Below are 26,819 nucleotides of genomic sequence, written 5' to 3'. Positions count from 1 at the left end.
ACCTGCACCATTCTACTTAGCCTGCAGTTTGACAGCCAGCAACACTGGCAAAGAGACAGAAGTCAGCTTGCCATTGCTGTACTGAGCAAAGCTGTTTAGGTATGCAAGGCAGCTAACGGCAAGGCATGCATGAGGAAGTCCCTTACTGCCACTTTGTTCCGCTCATGTTCTCGTCTGCTCCTTTTTCCCTCAAGATGGAGGCTGACAAAAACAAACACACACACAATCAACATCTTCCCTGCTATACTTATTAGTAAATGTTTACTATCAAAAATGGAAGAAGTGCTCCCGTATCATGTAATAATTCCCCTTTAAAAAGTCAGAAATGTCACATGGAAGAAGATTAAAAGTATCCTACCAAAATAAATAAATTAATAAATTCTAAAGATCATCTCTTTGGGAGTTGCCTAAACAAAGAAAATCATCATCAACATCGTATTTTAAACCCTAGCTGTCTAGAGATTTAGTTTAGTGTTCTGGCTAACCTATGCAGAGATTTGCTCTGACTTTTAAATTCTTTTCATTCTACAAAGTATCATTGATATTTGTTAAGCAAGAGGCGAGATAAGATGTTCATGCTTACATCACACTTCAGCTGCTTCAATCATTACCTTAATATTCCCTGTCTCCAATCTTTCTTCCTCTCCTTTCCCTTCTCCCCTTTTCCAATACAAATGTTACACTTTCTGAGGCAAGGATTGTATCCTGAAGTAATTGTTTGCACAGTGCCCAGCTCAGCTTGTGGCTCCGTTTGTTTTTAGGGGCTTCAGAGCTAGAAAATGTATTAATGAAATAGTAACTGACACATGACCCACCTCAACAAGCTTCCTCATCAAAAGGAGAAGTATGGTGGAAGCCCAAACACAGAGAGATGCTCTAAAAGCAGAGTTGCCATCCTGAGCGTACTTTTAAGCTCCTCCAATGCTGTGATTGAAAGATTGCTACCCTGCTATGGAAAGGGCAGCTCTGGTTTAAAAGCTAGGAGAATCAGAAAAAGTGAATATTATGCTCATCTGGGGAAAAAAAATGCCACCAGTAATCAGGCTCATTTACATTTTTTAATAACTCTTTGACTTTGACTTTTAACATTAATTAATTTTAATGTTAATTTTGAGAATTGCTTAGGATGTTTCCTGTGTCATCTCCCATCCTACAGCCATCCAGCCCCTTCTTTATGCAAAATGTGTTCAAGAACTCAGATGCATGAAAAGGTCTGCAGTCATAGGCTTTCTTAAAAGAAGATCATCATTGTGCCCTGATTCATCAAAAGCACATCCAGCTTCACAGTGCAGAACTGACAGAGCACGCTTCCAGGAGTGCAGAGGCACGTCACCAGCCTCCCTTTACATTTTTGTTAATTTAGGTTACCGAATTGACACGTACCATGCTGATTTTTGTCTGATGCTTCTCAACATTTTGTATCAGGATATTAGGAATTAGCAATTAAAATGGTCTATTTCCCTATGGTTACTTAAAACAACAGTAATATCTAGAAGCTTATTTCTCAAAAGTACATTACACCCACAAAAAGCAGAATATTATAACTTGGTTTGAACTGTGCTGTTGTATCAGACACTTCCAAAATGCTGATTTAAAAATAAATAATTAAGTGAAATTGTAGCATTGGTTTGACCTCTGCTACTGTTCTCTTTGGTCTTGAAATACTGAAAAAGGAGAAGAATTCAAGAACATCTATTGCATGAAAACAACAGCAATACTCACAAACGAAACGCGCGGTTAATCACTAACATCTGCAAAGCAAATACTATTGTCAAAGGAAATGACTTCGGGGGAGTAATTTTACCAGCGTGAGTACAGGATCTAATTCATGCCAAGACAAATCATAGGATCTCAGAATTAGTCATAGGAGTCATTAAACGTTCACTCACTTAACACAGGTTGTAAGAAAAGGGAGTATTGCTTAAGATAGATCACCAAACCTGCTATTTTAGCTTCCCCTGATTTTAACTTGCACATTCTGATAATGGCCTGGGATTTCCCCACATGAAGTGTAACTCAGGGTAAAGCGGGTATCACCCACAGCATTCTGCTTCCAAAGAAAATCCTGTGAGGGCCTGAGTCAAACCTCATAAAAACAGCATAAACAGAATTATCAAAATTGGAATGATTAAAAAAAAAAAAAAAAAAAGGACACCAGAACAGCAAAAGGTACCCTTGGAACGGAGACTTTTGGAGCCTAAATTAATCCATTCCTGTTGAGCTTCACTCCCAGCTTACAACTGAAGGGAAGAAGCCCTAACACATCCCTGCAAGGAGCTCTTTGCTATTCCCTGTTGTTACACCTACTACGTTGCCCCTAAAAGTGCTAACATTTTATGGTCTTTTGCCTAACTCTTTTCCAAAGTCTCTCAGATTCCCTTCTTCTTCCAGAACCAGGGGTGGAAAGGAATGACAGAAAGAGGTCAAGAGACACAGCCAGCAAAAGATCCAAAAATACTAAACCTCTTTCACGTGACTCCAACTAACCCCATGCAACGATAACATGAATGAGGAGAAATAAGGCCACAAAATATGTACTGGATACTGTACATTCTGAGTAAATGCAACAGATAACATGTCAATAAGGAATCTGTAATAAAGAGATGGCTTTTTTTTTTTTTTTTCTTGAAGGGTATTTTTCCTCTAACATCCATCTTTAAGCCTCTACTTCTCCAGAGTCACAAAGGTATGTAAGAGAAGTGTGAGAGCCACACAACAAAACAACTCCTAGGGTCATCAACTGGCACCTTCTTGCCATGTTTCCTTCCTAAGTACTTTCCAGTCCAGGTAATATTTTGAAAAGGTGTCTGTAGAAAGAAATCAAACCTGACTCAGCTTCTCAAAGACGAGAACATTAACAACATGAGAAGCAAGCACAGAACTGTCTCAGTCTCTAAATTCATTACTATAAAGGAGAGGAAGGATAGATTATCAGGTGCTAGAGTAATATGCAGAAAAAAGTATTTTCTACTATCCTTTTTTTTTCTGCCACAGAAGGATACTTGGCTTGTTTTTCTATGGACTTAACTAGACCAACCCACAAGAAATCAGCTCTTGGCTGTCTCTTTTTCACTAGATGCAGCATGCTTAAAAACAAAAACTAAGCAGCACCTCTCTACACACACATTTTAGTATTTATTTTTTCCTGTCTCCTAAGACCCATAAAATTTGAGCAGGTGGCAGTGGCTTTTATGGAAGAAAAATGAATTTGTGCATCTGAATCAGTAGCAATACCACTAAGACCATCTTGCCACCAAGACCATCCCAGGTGAGGATGTCAGACACCATATTTCCATTAAATGACAAAGTGCAGCTTCTGAATATTTGTACCCGTACTTGTGTTTTGCTTCTTAAAAATGTTCTTAAACATTCCAGCTAGCATTGCCAGTGCACATTCATTTGATGAAGTGCCCATAGCCCTCAAAAATGAGGAGTTGCAGCACTTCATTCATTTCCACTTGTCTTCTGGGAGTACATACATTTATCAGGGCAAAATATTGGCAGTGTAATGCACTTCTGCTGTCCTCAATTACAGCTGATTGCTCAGATTTTTTAGCATAAGTTTAAATTAGGGCTGTCACGAAGACCACTAGTTGTATTAAGCACTAACTTTCAGGAAAGAAGGCAGACAGCTTCTGTGTCTGAGAAAACCCCATCTAAGAACACCCACCCTCTAATTCAGAAAACATAAGCAATTATGAGAAAGTTACTAAATACAGAAACATTTTGTTTGAACACATTTAAAGGCAGCAAACCCCAGCAGATACCTCCAGCAAGTTTTAAAGCTCCAAAATGTTGATCAAAGAAAAGGCTTTGGGGTTCATCAAATGATTTACAAGTAAACAAAAGCAAATCAGAATGCAATTAAACTGAGCATTGAGACCACTGTTACTGAAAAAGAGTCTTTTGACAGCTTTTCTGAATACAGGAACACAGAAATATAGATCACAACAGTTGGTTATGGTCATCTCAGAGTACAACCATACAAGCAGATTTCCAGTATATTCAAACAAAAAATTTTACATGTACTAGGTACTCAGAGAAACAACTCATTGGGGTTTACAGACTTGCATTGATTACTTCCTTACCAAGATTGTCTGCTATGGTGTTTGATTTCCAAAGAGGAACTGTCCAGGCTATGATCTCCAGCATTGTCAGATGCTGGTTTTCACTACTGATAAAAAAAAGAATCCCACGCCACAGACCCTGGTCTGAATACAATTTCTGTTCTCCTAGTTTTTTCTGCTAACTGCAAGCATGGCATGCCAGCCTTGGTGGAAATTTGTGTCAGTTCTTTGTCACCATTTTAAGTTTAGAGAACAAATACCAGCAGGCAGATAGAAAGTGACTTTTTTAAAGGAACTTTCATGAACTCCATTATAAATTCACCAGAGACATCATAGCTGATGTTTTGAGGCAGCCACTGATGTATAACTGACCTTGTATTTAATAGAAATTTAATACCTACCAGGTTTTAGAGAATTACCAAAGTATGGGCTTGTATTTTTTAGGTAATTTCTGACCTTTAGAATTTATTGTAGATTACCCTATTAAGGATCTATCTTCAGATGAAGAAAAAACTGCATTATTACCAAAGTTATGGAAATATCATTCATGTCTATCCTTCACCTAACCTTAGTGATAAGAACAATAATAACCACTTAATTTGCAGCAGGTATAACCTTTGCAGCTTGTGCTGATAAGAAGACTTACTAAGGAAGCATCCAGTTGTGATCAGTTTTTCTGCTCCATAGGATAATGTGGAATAACCTTCCTAAAAGCATCACCAGGGAGGTTTTCTCGCAAAAAAAAAAAAAATTACATTAATACGTCATTTCCCAATCACTGTCACACTTATGAAGTCGTAACTCAATTTGATACATTGATAAGTGAACAAGTCTAATAACAGAGTAGGTGATTCTTTAAAAGACTGACAAAAATGCCACTTGATATTTTTCAGTTATTTGAACAGACACATTAACAAAGAGATCACTGTAAAATCTGAGGACACCTTTCTCAGAATCACCAATTCCACAAACACTAATTGACAAAATCTTACCAGAAAGAGAAATTCCAGTAGCAATTGGGAATTAAAAAAATAAAAAATAATAAAATTTAATGAGCCACATCAGAATTCTTCCTTTAGAATAAGCATTGACAGAATCTGTCTTTCCCTGTAAACCAACACAGACAGACTTCTGCAGCCCCAAACTGAACTGAAAAAAAAAAATCCTCATTTGAGGGTTTAGAGGAGAAATTGCAATTCTAGATACACATGCAGACATGGTACAAACAAAAGATAACAATGTACAAGCAATTAGAACAAGAAAGTGCTATATCTAGAATAAACCAGTCAGCCACAGAGGGACCAAAGGCCCTCATTTTAGCATTCATTTTCAGCACTGCACTTAAATTCCTATGAAGCACAAATTCTGTCTCAGAGGAAGGTTTTAACAATCATGGACTAAATTCAAAACTAGTCAGACATGCATGGAGAAAACTAATATACTTTAATTGCATAGGCTTAAAAAAATCCTGTTCAACATACAGTTAATTTTGAAAGGTATATTGAAACCAAAGGCTTTCTACATATATATGTATATATAAAACTAATTAATAATAGATTTTTTATTTCTTAACACAATTAACCTTATAGAACTAACGGGATGTATTACATTGAAAAGCATACCTGGCTGAATATTTGAAGTAGCAAGGAATATTTTAATTTGAAGTTTAATTTTTGGTGAAAAATGTGTTTTTGTAATATATACTTTTCTGTTTCCTACTTTCAGAAAAGATGTAAAATTATGTCTATCATTGTGACAGACAGTATCATTGATTAGTTTAAAAAAAAATCACAGCAATAGAAAGTAGAGAAGCCAGATATTTAAATATAAATTTGTTTTGAAAACAATTTAGCAAAATAGAGAAAAAGAAGGACACTGAAAAATACATTTGTGCTTGTTAAAGCTGGCAGAGATGGTCTGGATACTAGTTTAAAGGTTAATTGGTGTGACTTTCTCTGCATTTTCAGTACTGTGGTCTTCCTCCAAATATGATGAGGATGGCCTGCTCTCTCTCAGGCTGACCACCAGCATAAAACATGAGAAACAAAGCAAAGAACATTATAAGAAAAAATATGGCATTTTTATAAAAAGAAAAATGAAGTAATTTACACCATCATATCTAAAGCTTTACAAAATCATAAAACTAAAATTTCTCTTGCACATACTCTCACACATTTTAGTATTTTAAAATAAGAGGGAATTCAAAAAAGACACTTCATTCTAGTATCAAGTTAATGCTGCCTTCTGGTATGGTGAACAGCCAATGAAAATGCATGGACACCATTTATATGGAGAAAGTGCTTAGTACTGCTCAACAGACTGTAAGAAACTTAACTTTTATTATTCTGAAAGCATCTACAATTTTCAGTCCTTTAAATTGATTTAAGACACTAATTGTGAAGTAATGCATGTCACAACTAAACTCTTCCTTGTTTAGTTCACTTCTTGTTCAGAAGGTCTTTCTTTTTCATTTGTCTTCTTCCACTCTAAATTCCCCAAGGGTTCCTTAAGATGTTAACAAAATCATCATCATCCATGATTCCAATACTTAATCCTTCATAGTAATCTTCAAACTCAGAATAGGACACTTCATTGGGATTGCTGCAGGACTCTCCTAATGTTTCTAGAAATGATGCTGTAATTTCTTCTTCTGTAGCTTTGCCTGTGAGTGCATTTTTTTTCCATTAATTACATTTTCAAGACCAGTGAATATATGACAGTTAATATATTTTAGGAAAGAAAATCTAAGATTTTGGCTTGCAAATATTTTTCTTGAACAAATTCAATATATCACAGGAGGCAATGAAGTCATTTGTTCACTTAACATCAGCTGCAGAAATTACCTTCCTTTAATAGCAAATGATAGCATTAAATATCATTGGAAACATGAGGCCAAAGTCAATTTTAATAGATTATAAGATCAGGAAGATTTTTCTTCAAACGACTGCTAAAACTGAATGGCACATTCCTAAAATTCTGGTAAATCAGAAGTAAACTTGTGATAAATCATGTCTTTAATGTAATATGAGTTCAAAGCTCTAGGAACAATTTAAGATGCAAGTTTACATTCAAAAATGTTCTGGAATTGACATGTGTTCTAGCAACTTAATAAAGATTATACTTTAGATTACTTTTATTGCATTGAGGAAAAACATGGAGAAAATATAGCATTATAGCAATGAAAAAAAAATGGAATGTCCAACATCCTTAATCCACAAAGTATCCTCATATATATTACTATTAAGGTCACTGGCAAAACAGGAAACATCTTTTCTTCAACTGGTAAAACAGAAAGGTTCGGGACACTAAGGAGACTCACATTAACTAGTTTGGTATCTGGAGATATTATTTTAGAAACAAAGATTTAAACTCTTATCTTTCCAATGGTGGCGTTCAAACATTTCTGTGAAGCCTGAAAAATAACGAAGATACCATTTTCTCTGTAAAGAATGACAATCCATGTCCCAGAAATAAATTAATAATTTATTCAGAAGGATCCCCAAGTGATGAGTACATCTAGTGTCACTTGGAAGCCTTATAGAATTTGAGGAAAAACAGTAATATGAAAAGGAGAGTATTCTCTTAATTTAAAATTACTGATATCATAGGGGTTAGTGATTTCTTGCACATAAGAGCCGATATATAACTACTTAAATGTAGTCCTACACAGGTAAGGAAAGGAATCTAACCTATATATATGAAGTATTTGCAGCATGATAGAAAGCAAGCATTAATATTGTGAATAGTAATGAATTCCATTACTATTTATAGCCAAGTTCCAGGTAAGGTACATCATAGGTAATCAGAGGGAAAAAAGTTCACGTTAACAGCTGAAATGAAAACAGTTTATATTAGTATCAGTTTCTGGATCTCATATCTCTACTAACAAGTTCATTACTTTAATTGTGGATTTTTATTTTTGGTTGTTGTTGTTGTTAATGGTAATTACCTGCCAATACTAGTGGATGTTTCTTTGCACAGTAACATTTTCTGATGTCTACCATAGGAACACTTCCAGTTTTGTTGAAGTCTAGTTTCATGTAAGCCTAAACAAAGAGGAAAAAAAGGCAGAAAAAAATAAAGTCCAAACACACTTAGCTACCTAACACATATTTTCAGATCTTGTTCGATGGATTATTCTGATTTACCTATTTTATTTAAGTAATTTGAATGTACTATCATAGTCGCCAGATACTAGTAAAGGATTCAACATTATGGAATTTCACAATTGTTTTATCTTGACAACTTTTACTTCAAATGTGGTCCACTCACAAACTCAAAAAAAGTAAAAATAAAAAATTGTCTTCTCTCCAAAATTTCTAGCTCATCCTTAGAATCAGCAGTTAAGCTGCTTCCTTTCTGTCTCCTCCAATTACTAAGATTCCGGCATCATTCCAATATGCCTCTACAGCACTACTAAGAGCAGCTTCACTTTAATTTCAACAGCTTACTCTAATAGACATACCACTACATAAGGCTGGGACAGTCAGGTCCTCCATGATTAAGAGAACAAAAGCATGTCCCATTTCTTGATCTCTATGATATCCCATCACTATGATACTGGCTGGTTTGTTTCCAGCATGAAATACTGGTTACAGTCGCAATACATTGCCAATCCCTTTGTCTTTCCAGTTTCTATATAGACAAATAACAAAGTGACATTTCAAATGTAAAAAACTCTTGCAAATGTAATGCCTCTAATTGTATGTCTCAAAGAAGACAAGTATTATTGCCTCTATTTTAGACATTGAGAAAAAAAACACCGCACACAGTGCATATGGATAACAAATATAGTGATCTGCCAAAATACAGGAAGAGATTTCTGGAAGACAGAGCTTTGCAGTGCCAGATGCCTTACACACTGGAGTGAACTGTAAGAATAGCATGCATACTCAAACCTAAAATAATAAAGGACTTGTTTCTAGGTTGCTGTTCAAAATTAACTAACTCAACAATGGAACAGCATGCTATCTTCTAATTTACACTTATTTTAACACACTAATCTGACGGTTTAAAAAGTCAATTACCAGATGCAAAATTTAAGAAAAAAAAAAATCAAAACGTAATAAATAACCAACTCCAACCAACAAAAGTTAGACTGCAAAACATCTACACTATCTGCAGTGAAACTTACTTTTCTTACAAATGCTTTCCGATATTCATTCATTTCTCCAACTATGGCACGAACAAATTCTCCATAGTCAACTTTATCACTCTTGCTGTCATCAAGAATAAGCCACAAGGATTCAAAGTCCTGTAATTTAAAATTATTTTGCCAAAGTTTTTCACTATGTCATAGAAATAAAAAACAATTGCTACATCAGGAAATTACAATACTTTCACAAAGAACAATGTCCCCATCCAAGCTGATTCAAACACTTCTCAAAATAACTTAAGTCATCACTGGTCACTTATGACCATAATTCACATTATTAACCATTTTGATAGCTGTGTGCTTTCCTTGTAACATAATATTTAAAAAGAAGAGCAATTAGTAAATAGCATCCTATAGAATATCTTCAAAAGGCTGAAAAAGAAAACTGGATTGCAATTGCACTTGCCCCTCTTCATAAGACAAGAAGATTGCACTCTTATTTGTTTCTTCATTCAAGAATTTAAATAGGCCTGAATGCAGAAATGCCAATATAACAACACAAGGAAAAAAAATGCAAAAATAGGTATTAAGATGTAGCTTTAAGCAAAGGGGTGATACCATAAATTAAAGTGAGATAAGTATTCACTTATCTAAGTATTAGTATATGAGTATAACCTTATAATTTCAGCCTTATAATTTCAACTTACCCCTTCAGGCACTTCCAGATGGAATACTTTCAGAGCTTCTTTAAAGTCGGCCTGAGAGAGAAAACCATTTCTGTTCTTGTCTATACGTCGGAAATATTTTCCTAGGCCTGTTACAACACGAACTCCTCTTTTACTTAGTGTTTCTCTGAGCATACCTGAGGATTTACAGAAGGAAAGGGCATCACAATTACCTGAAGTTAACTGTATGCTATAGGACTGTTACAAAAGTAAACAAGACCACAACTGTTTTTGACACTGCTGGTTAAAAGACACATCATCACATCCAGACTCTCATACCAGATGACCAGATGTGAGTTCAAAAGAAAATTATTGTTTACTTAACATGTGAATAGAAATCACATAAAGCAGCAGCAACATTTAATAAAATATTAAAAAGATCACAGAAGGAAAGAATGTCTGTTGTGCTCAGATTATGAAACTGCTAACTTCCACTGGAATCAAATACATACACACTATTATTCAATGCCCAAAGCAATTCAGTAACACTACTTTGGTAATACAAACATCCCATTATGGGACACACAGTTACTTTTTTTCAGTACAAACGTGTTAAATACACGTGGAAACAAGAACAAATATCAGTAATTCTGTAAAATCATTCCAAAATGTTAGGCAAAGAACTGTTTCTATGGTAAAAATGATGGCTTTACCAAAATCTCTGTGCAGCAGTTTCTCTTTAGGGCTGGGAGGGGAAGATGAGGGATGATTTTTTTCCAGTAAAGATCAAACTCAGAAGTACATTGAAATACATCTTGAAGTATATACACTACGCATTCTTCCAGGGCACACCAGCAAGCCTTAGATATGGTCAGATAATTGAGAAATCAGCTTGTGTGCATTACAGCAGGACCAAAAAAAAAAAAAAAAAAGGAGGTGGAGAACTAGAAGATAAAAAAAAATATATCCCTAATGTTCCAACAATCTTTCTAAAAGTAAGTGCTCAACTGCATTATAGTGACCAGAAAGTGCCTACTTAAAGTGGGTTCAGCTATTAAAAGTTATGCTGGAGATTCTACAAACTAAAAACTGTTCACTTCAACAGTTTTTGTGGACTACAAGTTACACAGCAAGTACATAAACATCCTTCTACAGTTTTAAACACAAAGCTATGCTCTCGTCCAAAAGACTACAGGTAGGAAACTGGCAAAATACAATTACATATTCTAGAATATACTATTAAATCATACTCACATATTTAGTACAGATAACATTGAAGAATATGAAAAAACTACTTTTTAATGGGTAGAAATAGAATAAAAAATGGCCAAAGAACTATCTAAAGCAGAATTAACTGAATAAATAAGATTGTTTGAATATTTCACCAGTATTTTTTTTTTAAATTTGATGCTAATTTAACATAGGATCAGTGTTATGATTTAGCATTCTTTTTTAAGATTTTGTCATCACAGTGATATTTTATCTGTTACATTCACAATTTTTGTACTGTTTCCATGATCTTTAGCCAGACTGTTTATTTAAAGAAGGAAAGTTAAGAGTAGAAAGTATTCTTATGAACAGTTTATCCCAGTATCAGATTTTAGTAATATTCTGATAAATATCTAACTCTTGGTTAGCTTCATTTATTCAAATAAAATCTTTGAAATGCCACCACTCTTCTTTGTGCTGAGCTATAAAGACAGATACAGAAATTAAAAATAAGTGTGTTCTGGTAGACACAAACCTTGAATCTTTTTGAAAACTCTGCTGTTATCTTGCTCAGAACATTCTTGCTTGAATTCCTCAGAGGGAGCTCTAAAATAGCAACAATTTAAAGTTGATTAGTGAAAATTATTATTAGTGAAAATGTAATATTACTGAATTCAAAATAGTTGTAGTAAAAAATAAATAAATATGAACTTTGTATTTAATTCTTATACTACCCTGATAAGCATTGCATTCAAATGCTTGAGTTTGACATGGCATACAAAAAATTCCTTGTTGAATAGTTGCAGATATAGAGAAACTCTTGTCTGACACTATTCCATTAGCAGCTCCTCTACCGATTTATAACTCATGCATAATTCCTCCTGTTTGTACAGTCTCCAGAAGCATATCTGGACAGTCCTAATCTTCAGCTCAGACCAGTGGAAAAGTTTGTTAAAGCAGCAACACTTAGTTACCAGGAAAATAACATGAAGTAGCTATAAATCTCTCTTTAAGAGAGAAAAAAAAAAGAAAAAGAAAAAGAAAAAGAAAAAAGACTATACAAGTAATATCTTGAATCTTTATTTTCCTAGCAAAATGTCTAAATTGTAAGACCAACAACTAAATGATGAAAGAAAAATAGTCAGCAAATTTCCACCTGTTTTATGTCTTGCCTCACTTGTGATTAATGGAACACATGGGCAAAAAGACAAACATTAAGGGAAGAAGAGATTATCTTCCACGATGCAGATCAAGAACAGTATCTCTTAGGGAGGCACTGGGGACCAACACAGCAACAAAGAAATACTTCTGCAGAGAAATGGAATTATTTGAAAGATTTCCATCTGACAGTATTCAGGTATTTCACACGCTATGACCGAGTTCCTTACAGTAAGAATGGGTTCCATATGACTGTATTCATTCAACTGACAGTATATGACAGTGTATGTCCTGAACCGAGGAAGAATTGCTATGGACATGGTCCATCAAGGGCACCTGAGAGCAGTAAGAGAGAATTCCAGATCTTGTAACTGCAGTGACCATGCATTCTCCATGCAACCTACAAGCAGCTCCAAAGAGCAATGGCCATAATTTACTAATCAAGGAGATAATGAGAAATTTGCAAGCTAATGGATGGACATTTTTCATAGAAGAAATGGACATAGTATTGATAGAAACTTTGAAGAACCTGAAAAGTTTTCCATCAAAGATTTTAAGGAAGACAAATATGCATGTATGCTAATTATTGTTTAAAAACCTGCTTTCTTTGCTTAGTTCTTGCAGCACAACATAATGAAATCCATTTAAGAGGGCTCTAATAAATAAGTCATGGATTTCTAAAAACGCTCCACAAAAATGCTTGGAAAAAAAAAAAAAAGCTAATGAACAGGACACAATAAATGGGAATCACACAAAAAAAGAATTTGTCCCAGTATTCTGAACAGCCTTCTTAAAAGAACACCAGCAAAGTTCAAATCTCCAGGAAAACATGTTTATGGATATTGATGCATTTTTATTTGAATGTTGAATAGATAAACATACACCCTCAGGGAAAATAAAATCTCCCTCAAATCAAGGAATCATTTTCTTGAAATATGTCCAGATAATTAAAAATCTGTAATGACAGATATTAATGACGGAAATGTTAACACCATTCCGAATTACTTTTATATTTTTTTCTGTGCTTACACTGCTAACTGTAGGTTATACACATCCAGAAGAAAGAAATGCTTCTAGTTCAGATATGAGTGATAAATTATGAAGGGAGGAGCCACCTTGTACTGGGACAAAATAGGAGTCTTAACTACCAACGTTAAAGCACATAAAGCAAGGTAAAGCACGTAAGTTTTCTGTTGGCAAATGCATAAGCCTTCTCATTTCAAATACAAGCTAACCATTAATAAACACCTTATTGAAAGCACCTTATCTTTCACCAATGTGCTGTTTTGCATCTTCTTCTGAAGAAAACATGATTAGTTACAGGTATTTGACATGGAATCTGACTTAATAAAGACTGAATTTCTGAGGTCATTTGTTTCTATTCTCATTCCTACATGCTAACTATATGTCTGCCAAATGAAAACAATGTAAACCTCACAGTAGTTAAAGAAGTTAACTACTAAGAGAACAAACTAAGGCAAAGGTTTAGCCCAAAAGCTGGATCAGTGCATCTCAGGTTCCTTCACTAAAACTTATGGTGAAATTCTGTATTGTGTGTTCTCAGAAGGGCTTCCCAGTAATCCCAATCAGAAGTTAGTATGAAGCTTGATAGAAAAAATACTGTGGAAGAACCTACTGGAAGATTAAAAAAAAATAAATTAATTAAAAACGTGCTGTAGGTATTTTAATCTTTTAATTACAGTATGAAAACAGATGTAAAAACTACTGCCAACTTCAAGCTGCTTGTTCACCAGTGCCTTGCCATGAAGGACTACTCCTTATTTTGGAGGCCGAAGACTTACCTCTCTGCTATTAAGAATTTTCATCTCCAGTTTGGGTACCTCCCATTATGAAGTCCCTATGAACTTGTCCATATCAAACTACCTAAACTGTAAAGGCAACCATCTACAGAAGACAACATACATGTAATCTCACTAAAACAAACATAAAACACAAAAGATTCATAGCTTGTGACAGAAGGGTGTAGCTGCTCCTGAAAATCTGCAACAGACCTTTTTGACTCTACCCACCTGAGTGGGATTCTCCGCGAGTACATTAATCTGGATAAAAGGACTCAGATCATGAGTTTCCCACCAGAGAAGACCGAGTTACAGTTCAATAACACCCCCACCCAGACACAGCGTTCAGAAGAATCAGACAGAATCAATTTACTACCTGAAAAAAAAGGCACATCTCAGGTTGAGAGTGTATAAAAAAGAAGTAGCAGAAAAGAAGTACCAGAAAAAAAGTAGCAGAAAAATATGATTTTAAAACCCAATGAACAGGTCGTCATTCTCAGCCTTTCAGAAATAACACTGGATCGCCTCCAAATTCCATAGGTAGAAAATTATCAACAAATGAAAAAAAATTACCAAAATGATATGCTTCTAAGATGTAAAATATCCCACATAAGCCAACCAATATTAAACTATTTTATTTCATGAAGACCCTGCAGTGGGAATAGTTAGCATCATACAGCTATATGTTTCTACAACCAATTAAATTTGAATTTACAGTTTTATGGACTGATAGCTCACTAGGGCCTCTTTGAAGAGCTTTCAGTGTAAAGGGACCTTAAAGTGAATATTACCGTAACTGAGAACAAGCTTCATGTATCTCAACATTTGCAAAAAGAAAAATAATGGTTAGTTAAGATGTTCTGACGAAAGTAGTTTTTAGATACTAAATATATTTGAGGCTCTGTTACTGTTGGTCGTAGTCAAGAAGAGATTGTAGTACCAATCTTTTGTAGATTGTAGATTTACAAGGAGAGGCTGTGAGAACTGAGAATATTTAGCCTGGAGAATGCTCAGGGTGATCTTACTGATGTGTATCAATACCTGGCTGGAGGGAATACAGCAAGTGGATGAGAAAATAAACATGTTGAGAAATTAGATGCCCAAATGCCTGCAGTCTATAATGTGTAGCAGTATCTCAAAGACTGAAGAAAGAGTGCATACAAAAAAGAAGTAAAGAAGATGGGGAAAAAAAAACAAAACAAAACAAAAAAAAACATCAATCCCTCTCCTGCCTGTGTGCAAACACTTGTATTGGCATAACTGATATAAGCAGTTAATATAAGCTTCACAAAAGATTCAATAATAATGTTGATCACAAAAAAAATGATTTTTCCCCTGAACCTAGTACATTAGTTCATTGCATCAGAAAAGTTTCAGAATACAGTTTGTGTTAAAAAGACTTCAAACAAAGCAAGTAAGATAGCTTCATATTCAAATAATTCCTTTTTTTTTCAAGTTACTCCTTATTCTAGGAAGTTATTGAATTATAGAACATCCACTCAAATCTATTACTAATTTCTCCTAACAACAGCCTAAATACAGATTTTTTAACAGTATAAATAACATGTTAGAAGCTCTTATAAAAAAGTATTTTTTGCTTAAGGAAGACTAATTTGAAAAAGTTAGCTGCACTTACTTGAGAAAATCCATAGCTGTTTCATCAATATTTATCACACGAAGGGTGAGGACTGGGTTCTGCTTAACGCTTTCTGGAAGATTATGATCAACACTTCGGAAAGTTAGGTTAGCTCCCTGTTGGCAAAACATAGAATGGTTTACAAACAGGTCACATAGTTTGTAGAATATGCTCTGCAAGACTTTCAGAAGTATGATCATTAAAGTCTTGCTATGAAACGATGGAAAAAGTGTAAGTAAGGTCAGTTAACCTTATTAACAGAGCTTTCCTAACACTAAATAAAAACAAACAGACTTCAAAATAAAACTTTATCTTCTACGTGGAGGTTTGTCTAGTAAGAGCATCTACTCTACCCTAATTCACAACTGAGTAATGTGATACTATGGATTGTTGTTCCCTCAGCCAGGCTCTACTTTTGTATTTTTCTTATCCCTTCATTCTTATGGAATCCAAAACTCACTGGACCACAGAACAGAGGATCACAGAAGGTGCCACAATGATTCTCTGAGAGCCAAGTTTTCAGACTATAAGAAACCCTCTACAGTTACACTCAATAACCTACGATCATATTTAATATAAACAAACAACCAAAAGGTAGACATCCCAAAGTTCAAATAATCCTTGCAATGCTTAAATATGTAGTTATTCTCTAAAATTACTGTATTTCAGTAATAAAAATTGAATAAAAACACACTAATAGTAGTAAAAAGTTCTATTCAGTACTGTCCCTTCTGAGTATTAAAATTCCTCTTCCCTCCAAGCTGGGGACAGGGGACATAGCTTCTTTAACTTTGGAAAATATGTGAGGTAACTGGTTTGTGAGATGGAGAGGAAGGAAAAAAAAAAAAAAAGAAGAAGTAAACTAGAAACAAAGAACATTGTGAAGAATCAAAAAAGCAGTAGCTCTAACTATAATATCCATGCAGGCTTGGATTACAAAAATTCCAACACCCAAAGTAGGAAGATATTGCTGCTGTGCAAGTGTGTCAATCACTTGGACTTTGTGAGAGATTTGTGTATCTTAATGTCATCCGAGAAACTGAGCTTGAAGATATGGATATTCACAAATACGACATCATTCCAAAGAGATAATGAACTCCGGGACAGTACATATTGTGGATGTCTTTAAGACACACCTTTATTTAATACACATTCCCATAATTCCATTTGCAGGTTGCAAAGATACAAATGACAACCAAAAAAAAAAAAAAAAAAAAAGGAGTTAGCTTCAATCTCCATACCATAAACAAAGTCATCTATTTCATTTTGGAAACTCCTATATGGCAGCTACATGTAAACTGCTAGGGTTACTCAAGTGCTTACAAAAGGGTTACAAAATGCTAAGAGCTGATGTTGCCTTTATTTACCTTCATTCAAATGCATTGGTTGCTCTAAACTTAAGATTTACAGGAGTATGCAGCAAAAACATCCTGTATTTCAAAATTTATGAATATTTTTGAAAATGCCTGTATTTAAAAACAATGAACACTTCACCAAGTACAGATGTACAGCAGCACAGAAGACACAATATGATCCACAGTCAACAATCAGGTTATCTGGTGTATCAAGTCTACCACAGTTTCAAATGCTCAGTTAAGTAGAAACTTGACTATACATGCTACTTATTCAAATGATGTTTCAAACAATTACCTTTTTAAAGAAAAGAAACAAAACAAAACAAAACATTGTAACAAAAGCTCTCTCTATAAAGCTCGTGGTAAATATTTTCAAACTTTTAAGTTAAAACCAATTCCCTCATGCTTAAAAAAATATTCAGTCAATGCCTTCATCAAAAACACCAGCAAACCTCACAAAGATCATTACTTTTTTAAGAAGTACTTAGGTCTTCTACTTCAGAACTCTCCTTCCCAAATAGTTCTTTTTAGCTACAAAAAGGTCTACATTGTCTGCAGTCCTGTGCCCTCTAGTGGAAAATCTACAAACTGAAGCCAAAAGTGGAATCCCTAAATCATGGGAGAGAAAAATAATCCAGACTTCTGAAAAACTTTTAGTTTAACAGCTATTACTGAAGGGAAGACCAGAAGTCTTCCCCTAAATGCTAGATAACACAATTTTCAGTTTGAATATCTAAATATTATATCTAAATATTTATTTTCAAATCACCAATAATGCCTTGCATTCAGTAGAATACTTACAATATAGAAGTCACTAAGATCATAAGCTTTTCCCTTCTTTTGTCCTCGCTGATGATGATAAATTCCCTTCTGAATGAAAGGCAAGGCATTTGTTCTGTGAAATAATTCAAAACTAATCTTAAAACAATTACACTTTTTTATGTTCGATAAGTACAGTGAAAGATGTTTTATAATTTATTTATTTTTTTTAAGTAACTTAACCTACCTGTTTTTTCCAAACTGCCGGAATTCATACACAGTAAGAGATTGGTCATATGCAAAAAAGAATCCAATCAACTCTCTACAGGCATCACGACCATTTCTAAAAGGAAAATTGAAAAGCACCTTTATGTTTTTGCATCTACACAAATCTAATTCAACCTAAACACAAATAACACTTCTATTTTGAAATATGCATTTTATATCCAATCTTGCATATCGCACGATCTTTATCTTTGAAAGAGCCATCTATTTTCACTAAACCATTCTGGAATCCATCTTCTGGATTTGGGAACACATCTTAATGCAATATTCTGTTCCATAACATTAAGAACGTCTTTCAAAGCTTCGTGTTTTAGTATGCCAATATAATTTTCATTCCCTAAAGGATGATGTAAATCTGGACTACTGCATTCTTTATGGTAGATGAAGCTATGGGGCTGAATCCTTGACTATGTCTATACAGCCCACTGCTCCAGAGCTGAAGAATATGTTTATGTCACCACTACTCAATTCAGAACAAAGATGCCCTCAGCTTGTAAGCTTAGTATGTAAGGAGCTACAAAAAAGATAAAGGCATCCTTTCAATCCACAGTGGTTGCCACACACTAAGAAAAGGCTAAAAGAATTTACAATTAAGTGACACGCAATGGTGAAGAGCACTCTTTTACATCCCTGTGCCAATTGTCCTGCACAGAGCCGTGACTGACATGATGGTAACATTACTTATGTATCTTAATGCTGTACAATGGGACGGTAAACCCACTGCACCAGCCATGTCAGGTGTATTATATGCTCTCTACCTGCATAGCATATACTTTTTTTCTACACATGTAACAGAAAAGGAAAAATTCAGTGCAATTAAATATTTCAACAAGGTAACAACTATCATTCATAAATTCATAGAATTAAAAAGCTTTACAGAATGTGTGACTACCTTGATATAATCCTACTATCAAAGCGTAGCTTGTTAGAGAGAACGCTTTCAGTCAATCCTGATTTGGTCCTTATTCTGTGAAAATAATGCAGCATATTAATGATATCTATACACTCACAAAGCAATGGTGCATATGAAAATAACCATTTCAAAACAGCGAAAAAAAATGTAAAATACGGTATCCTTGGCAACTGGCTGAGGATATGGTTCTTGTAGTTGAATTAGAAAGCAACTCTGAGTTGCAATGTGGAAAGCACACTGTAATTACATCATATGAGATTACATCTACAGAAAGCATAGACATGAATGGGATATTTTGTTTATATGCACTTATGTCAAGAATTAAACCTCTACCAACCATCATGCTTACACCACTCAATCAATTTTCTTGCAAAATACCCATGTGGGGGCTTCTTTCCCCATTTAGATACTTTATATTGATTATAACTAGTTCCCAAAACAGAGATTTGTTTATGTGATGAGTATAGCAGATTGAGACTGAGAGATTGTTCTTGAAACAGTTTTTTGCCTTTTTTTTCTTTTAAATAAAATGATGATGTTTGTTGAAAAAGACTTCAGAAGATCATGTTAAAACATACAAAGCAGGGATATTTGCCTGCATGTTGAGTAAGATTAACATAATAAAAACAGGAACTGAAGAATCATGTTGTTTTCAGCATGCATTGCTGAAAATCAAAATATTTTCTCATTTTTTCTTAAGCTGTTGGAGTTCCTGTTTTAATGCTCACAGTTCAGAAATTACATTTAAATGCCAATTTTTCAGCAGAAATCAAAACATGAAGGAAAAGTATGATTACATTGTTAAGATCTACATAAGCATTTATAGATGTATATTTATGTAATTTTAAGCACCTCAGGATGGGAATCTCTAAAAGGATACATCAGCATTGCAAGGATTCAACCAACTCAGACTGAGAAAACCCTGTGATGAACAGTATCAGTATGAGCTTAAGATGGTTCTTCCATGTTTTATAAATACTATGAATCATTATACACAGAGAATCCACAAATAGGTCCCACTAGGCAATTATAGAAATGGGGGAGGCAAACAATAAGACGTCAGATGAAGTTATTTGTTCCAAGTGAGGAATAAAACACCTGGAAAGGCAAAGAGAGACTGCAGAGCCCAAAATAACAACAACAAAAAATATTTCTAAAGAATGACCACTAGAGAAAACTTACTTTGTTTCATGCAGTGTCCTTTTTCTAAAACGCATGGGTGTGTTCCCAAGTCCCAGAAGTCCATGAGCTTCCTTGGAAACATCAGCACGTGTGGATTGTTCTGGGTCACTTATAACAGCTCTGACCAAAAAGAACAGGGAGAAGCTCCCTGACTAACACTAAGTTTAAATTTCAGTTTTAACTTATTCTTACTCAAGGAAGAAAAACAAACAAAATAAATAAATAAAAATGCCATGTGAATAATGCAATAATAACACATTGAAGTTAGCCATTACACCTGCATAAATTTGAGGGAGGGTTTCTTGTTTATTTGGTTGGTTGTTCTTTTAGGTTTTGTTTTTTTGTTGTTGTTTTTTGTTTGTTTGTTTGTTTGTGTTTGTTTTTACAAATTCTGAAATCCATTACTCTAAATCAAATACATGAAAGAACAGTCTGGTGGTGCACAACTATGTAATAACTTTGCAGATAGGCAAATTATTTTAAGTATATTTTCTTAGAGTTATGGAAGTGATATTAAAATATCAAGAAGTAAACTGATTATTAAGATAATCAGCTGAGTAACAGTATCAGTTTAATCTTAGTATCTTAGTATCAGTTTAACAAATAAACAAAAGAGAAGACCCCTTAAAATACATGCTATTGAAATAATTAATAATCAGAAGGAAAAAAAAAAATTTGCATAGCTAATGTAAATTTATAAATTTTCTCTCTGATCTGTGCAGATCCAACTTTGCACACATCAGTTATAATAATTTAACTGCAAGATTGGTTCTATTAAAACAATCAAAAAACCTTTTGTGTTTCCTTTAATAGATTTTCCATGTGACAGTTTTGAACTAATCTTCCCCGATTAACATCCTGCTATCTGATACCAATTTGTTTGGCAGCACTGGCACAGTTACATTTGGAAAATAAACAGAGATTTTTTCAATTAAAAGTTCATCTTGATGCAGCTGCAGCACTACTGGATATTGTTTTGACTTTGTCAACAGAGCAGGAGATGCACGGATACATGCAAAAATAAGGAGAAGCAGCTGAAGAAGGTTAAGAATGGAATGAACATCTATGATCCAAGATGCATAAAACCAATCCAACACCAGCAGCACTGAAACACTTCAACACAACTAGCATCTTTTTAACACAATCTCTGTAATCATCAGCTCTAACTACATCATTGTAAAGATATGATACGGGACAAGCATTTCTTAGTTGTTGTTTGCTTTGTTTTAATCGGTGATTTCTGTACTTAAAGATACATTTAGCTTTCTGGGCTGCAATCACACATCGCTGGCTCATGTCGAGCTTCTCATCAACTGACACCCCCAGGTCCTTCTTCTCAGGGCTGCTCTCAATTCGTTCTCTGCCCAGCCTACATTTATGCTTGGGATTGCCCTGACCCAGATGCAGGACCTTGCACTTGGCTTTGTTCAGAACAAGTTTATGGGAACAATAATAAGAAAAATAAGTTTAATATACTCATCTTTACCTATTCATTACTTTTTTTTTCTCCTCCTTAACCTACGATGGGATCTTTGTACGTAGAAACAATGCTTTCTTGGAGGTAAAGGCATAGCAATGAAGTTAGGAGAGCTTTCCTGTACAACCTAGATCAACTTGATTAATCTGCTCCTTTTTTTTTTTTCCTTCCTGATTAACACTCATATAATAACTCCTTTACTTCAGAGAGATGTTGTGTCAATATTAATAAAGGAATTTTAGTAAAGGTGACAGCCTTAGAAGAGGAAATAAATACTAAAGATATGTAATTTGTAACAATAGGTATCCATGTATTTTGCAGACGTAAAAGAAGGTTATTTCTGAAAAGTACTGTTACTGTAAAACCCATAAATTAGATTCAGATGTAAAATCAACACTTCTTCTCAGAAGAAAAATGAACTTAAACATAGCACTTGAAAGTGATTTTAGATTAAAAAGGTTTTTCACTTAAAGGGATTTTAGAAATAGCACTATGTAAGACTACATAAGAGTTACAATGAGGTCATCAAAACATCTTCCAAGCAAGAGAAGTCAAACACTCACTGACCTAAATTCTTTGTAGGGAACACTGTAGTTTAACGTTGTAAATTCACTTACCTGGATAACTGATCCACCATCACTTGTTCTACCACAGCCTGTTTTCTCCGCTCTGCAGCAACATCCTCCTGTAAAGAAAAACTGACTGAGAGTAAATGAAATTTAACAAGCACATCAAATACTAAAAGAGCTCTTAGGACAGTGTACAGAGATCACAATCTTACAAATGTCACAATTAATTTGGAATTTTCAAGGGTTTTCTTCATCTTTTCAATTAGAGTCCTATTTGCATGACAAATAATATTCTCTGCTACACACTCAACTTGTCTATGCATATTAGATGTCAATAAATATGAGATTTCTAGTATTTCTGCTGACAGACAGCTTTCCTTATCTTTTATTTCCAATAAATTTTCTAAGTACGTTACAGCCTGAGGAATTTCACACTATTCCAAGTACCGTGGTTGACACAGATTCCCACTGAAAGAATGAGACTCCAGCAATAGCTGGTAAAATAAATAAATAAATAAGGATAAGTTTATTAATGTTAAAAGTTTAGTCTCAGCGCTCAATTTCTATTTGCTGCATGCCAGAATAATTTTCTACTGAAACAGACCAACCTGAAAACCCTTTCCTTATAAAAGAGAGATCATCCTAAGGGGGCAGGAGATTAGGAGATTTAACAGGATCTTACAGCCATTTTTACGTTAGAGTAACAGCCAAACATAACTTTGTGCCGTTCACTGTGAAGTGCTTGGTTGTTGATCATCATTGGTTTCATAGAAAGAAAACCCAAGGCACAAGAGGATGCTGAAGGTCAGAACAGAGGCCACTGGCAACCATTATGCCCCCCATCTCACTTCATCCTCCAAATCTCCAAACTTTTTCACCACACTTACATTTCCTTTTTCTTCCCCCAACTTTATTTTTGAGAAAATAGAGATTGTTTCCGAGGGGTTTAGACAACCTCTTTGATGACTTGTTAGCTATTATGAATCTGAAGAATTAAGATATTTTTATGGTTATTTTTTTCCCCCTGCATAGATTATCACACACCAACCAAATTCTAGATACATCAAGTCTTCCCATGGCTGAAGAAGAATTAAAAGTTGGTTCCAAAACAGAATGTAACTAATGGATAATCCATAAATCCCCAGAGATGCTATGGGTATTGTTCACAAATCTTCAGGTAAATACTGATTAGCATTAGCCAAAAACAATGAAAAATTTAACACCAGACCAACAGGTGTTTATACTGATTTTAAGCCTTAAAAGATTTCTAAATTGTAGCAGATTGGGGACTTTTTATTTTGCTTTCATATTTCATTTTTGCATCTAACTAACAGATCTACTGGTATTCCAAATTACTGAATATCTGACATTAAGAAGCATTATGTAAAGGAAGACACAGTGATAATGCACAGCAGTGTTTCTTAAAACTCAACGTATTCCAAGGATTGCTCTTATAGATCTAAAACAGCTAGCATGATAAAAACTGATTTTGAAAATTCAACTTTGTATTTCAGTTGAATACTAGAAGGTCACTAAATGTACTCTCAGAAGAAAATCTTCCATTCACCTCTTGGACAAAATCTCTACTACGAATTTACATAACTGCTGAGGTAGACATTGAGCTTACAGCAACTCTCGATGTTTAATAAGATGCAACTCTTTTGTCCACAAAAGAATTATTTATAGAAAACAAACCTTCCAAAAATATTTTTATCATATATAGTGTTCTTTGGCTATCGTACATTTACTGCAATCCATCTTGGATAAGACAATTCTCTACCCAAGCTAAAGAAAATTTAAAAGAAAATGTGATTTAATGTTAGAGGTTTTAGCAATGATTACGGTAAAAGGAAATGTTAAAAATATTGTCATCTTAAGCAAATTTTTAAAGCACTTTAAAATCAAATGCGTATAATTGAGACAACATATATCCAATTGCATTATTGTAATAAGGAGTAGTTACTTCTGATTTTTCCGTTATTCCTACTTCTGTCAGAATCTTGAACCTGAGAGAACCCTGGAGAGGCTCCTAGAAAGAGAGAGACAGCCTGTGCAACCATGAGTGCTAATCAGTAACAGAAGGATTTCTAAAGGTCCCTGTGACACATTGCTGGGACACCTGCTGGCTTCCTTTTAAAACATGCCAGCTGCAGTGTACCTGTCATTTGTGGTTGGGCACTGCTCCTTTTCTCAGTCTTTTCACGGTATTTGATTTAGCATTAAGTAGTTACTCTAATGATACTTCAAAACAGTTTGCCCCACTAGCCTCACCCAACAATACAGATCTTTAAAATAATTCTAAAAATAATGAACGGGAAGTTCTTCATAAGACTACTTTCCAAAAAGATTTTCTGATCGTGAAAATGATCAGTAGCCTCAATAGTGCAACATTCACTATTATTAAGCAAATAATTAGATTTTATATGAGACAAGTCCCACTTTAACGAGATTAGAAATCAAATAGATGTTTGCAAGGTGAACTTCAGTGCATAATGATGAGCAAACAAAATAAATGAAAAAATATTTACTTTTATAGTCTCATAAAATTTGTTATGGCTTAGTATTCCATCAGAATGTTAGAATGCTAACTCTGCTCAGCAATACGTACAAAATTCACTTATGAAAGACATCACTCTGCATATGCAAATAGTGAAGCACAGAGTAGCAAGTCTCAAGGTTCTTCATCACTGTAAATAATCCCAAAATCAAGATTTAGCCTTAAATGTACAATACTCCTTTTGCACAGTCCTAAAGAGAGTAAAAATCTGTCTGTACGTAAGAAATTAAAGAAACTTACTGGGTATAAGTAAGTTTATTATAGTGAAGCCATGCCTGTTTCCACTCTGGGGGCCTCTCTCTCCCCCAGAATCAATAGGGTAAGAGGAAACCAGAGGGGAACTAACAGAGCATTGGAGATGAAGCAATTGAAAGGAGAGGCTAAAGGAGTTTGGCTTTGTTTACTTTGCAGAGGAAGCAGCTATAAAGTGTTCTAAAAGCTTCCTAAAACCAAAAGACAGTTACAAAGGGTTTTTTGTTGTTGTTGTTTATTTTTTACTTTTGCAGCAGTGGCCAACATTATGAAAGGAGGTCAATGTCACAAATGGAGCCATGGGAGGCTTGGTAAGGGTAATAGGAAGAACAGCTTCACAAGGCAAGTAACACAGCAAAGGAGTATGTTTCTTAGAAATGCTGTAGAACTCCATCCTTGGATCTTGAAGATTCAGCCAAAGCCATAGCTGACCTGATCTAATACTAGCAGCAGAGCCCATATTGCTTATGAAGCGGGGTCTCATCACATACTCCATTTCAAGAGATAACAACGGAAAACAGCTTATTTACGCTAGAAACTAGTCAGAGTAAAAGCTGATGCAATCATGAAATCCATGAATTGTGGAATGCAGGCTCAGGTAGGAGCTACAGACAAGAAGAAATAGAACAGTATGGTCAGTTTCACGAGTCACTCAGTTGATCTGCTTAGCTGTATTTATTTATGTTTAATTTGCATTCTTATTTATACATATTGCTGCATAAAATACAAGCATTGCAAATAAGATTAAAAAATTGCTCACTGGATTGCTCAGTTCAACTCCCACTAAAATAGATGTTCAAACCCCCATGGTTGCAATTACAGACTAGGACCAAATCATCAAAAGTCTAACTTCCATTGAACATCTGGGAAGTCATTCTGCAAGTCTAGAAAGTTAACAGCCTAATACCAGCTAAAACACTTACAGCTTCTGATTTTCTCACACCATGCTGCATATTGTAGGGCTTGCTTGTGTAGCACTGTTGCAGAAGAGCTTTCTCATCAAGAGCTGTAAGATCGTCCTTGTGCCCAACTTTGAGCTGTGTACCCTATACAAAAACACATTATTTTCAGAAATCAAGTTTAATTATTAAAAACAATTTTCCTCAACAATTTATTAAAAAGGGTTGTTTATTTGAAAAAGTCTTTCTCCTTCTTCATGCCAATTAGAAAAAGTAAAGACATTTTAAGCCAAGATTTCTATGAAAATTGAACTTATAAATCTTGCTCTCAAGTCTTGCCTTAAAGCTTTTGAGCCCTTAACAACAACTATCAACCATATTAAAAAAATAAATAAATAAAAAATCAGAAGTACCTTGGTCCAAAGTACCAATGCTTTGTGAAAAACCATTAGCAAGTCATAGATGGTAGACTGTTAGTACCTCACTGAAGAAAAGAGCTCATTCTTTCTCTGTTGCATTCAAGAACAGCCAAGAGAAAGCAGCAGATTTGCCATCACATGCAAAGTTCACCATCACAAAAGTGCCATTTCTTGACCAGCAAAGAAGTTAAATAAAGGCTGGATAAGGAACAGCTGAAGTATATTGCTGAACTAGGTCTAAGAGACTTGTAAATCAGTCTGAATATATTACAGAAATATTTCCCACATGGGGGATATGAGCAAGGAGACTGTATGAACAAAGGAGACTGCATTTACAGAAGCTGGGAAGGAGGAAACATGGGACACAAATCAGTACTGTAGGTTTCATTACCTATTCTGCTCTAGGAGCAGCTTCTTTTCAGAGAATTTATTGCAAATCCCACAAATCAGATGATAAATATCTTGAAATCTATTGAAATTTATTATTTAATCAGATAGTAATAATGTCTAGCAGAATAGTCTT

At 34.6% G+C, this 26,819-nt stretch overlaps 1 protein-coding gene across 5 annotated transcripts in view; it reads right to left on the bottom strand.

Annotated features, from left to right (window-relative positions):
- Positions 1-3,888: 3,888 nt before the first annotated feature.
- The window catches only part of CAPS2 (calcyphosine 2), a 34,512-nt gene continuing 11,581 nt past the window's right edge, over positions 3,889-26,819 (bottom strand). For 4 of the 5 annotated variants that reach the window (XM_068669149.1, XM_068669148.1, XM_068669150.1 and 1 more), the window contains 12 exons: positions 25,902-26,024; positions 22,218-22,285; positions 20,124-20,243; positions 18,921-18,995; positions 17,991-18,086; positions 17,786-17,879; positions 15,630-15,745; positions 11,572-11,642; positions 9,870-10,024; positions 9,202-9,321; positions 8,017-8,113; positions 3,889-6,729 (listed from right to left, as the gene is read on the bottom strand). In XM_068669149.1, coding sequence (XP_068525250.1) covers positions 6,554-6,729; positions 8,017-8,113; positions 9,202-9,321; positions 9,870-10,024; positions 11,572-11,642; positions 15,630-15,745; positions 17,786-17,879; positions 17,991-18,086; positions 18,921-18,995; positions 20,124-20,243; positions 22,218-22,285; positions 25,902-26,024 — 1,311 coding nt within the window. In that variant the 3' untranslated portion in view covers positions 3,889-6,553. The remainder of the gene's footprint in view (positions 6,730-8,016; positions 8,114-9,201; positions 9,322-9,869; positions 10,025-11,571; positions 11,643-15,629; positions 15,746-17,785; positions 17,880-17,990; positions 18,087-18,920; positions 18,996-20,123; positions 20,244-22,217; positions 22,286-25,901; positions 26,025-26,819) is intronic. The other variant, XM_068669151.1, reaches the window with a different exon arrangement.

The sequence above is a fragment of the Anas acuta genome, chromosome 1 (assembly GCF_963932015.1).
Source record: "Anas acuta chromosome 1, bAnaAcu1.1, whole genome shotgun sequence".
In the NCBI taxonomy this organism is placed as follows: Eukaryota; Metazoa; Chordata; class Aves; order Anseriformes; family Anatidae; genus Anas; species Anas acuta.
This window is presented reverse-complemented; position numbering and strand designations above follow the sequence as displayed.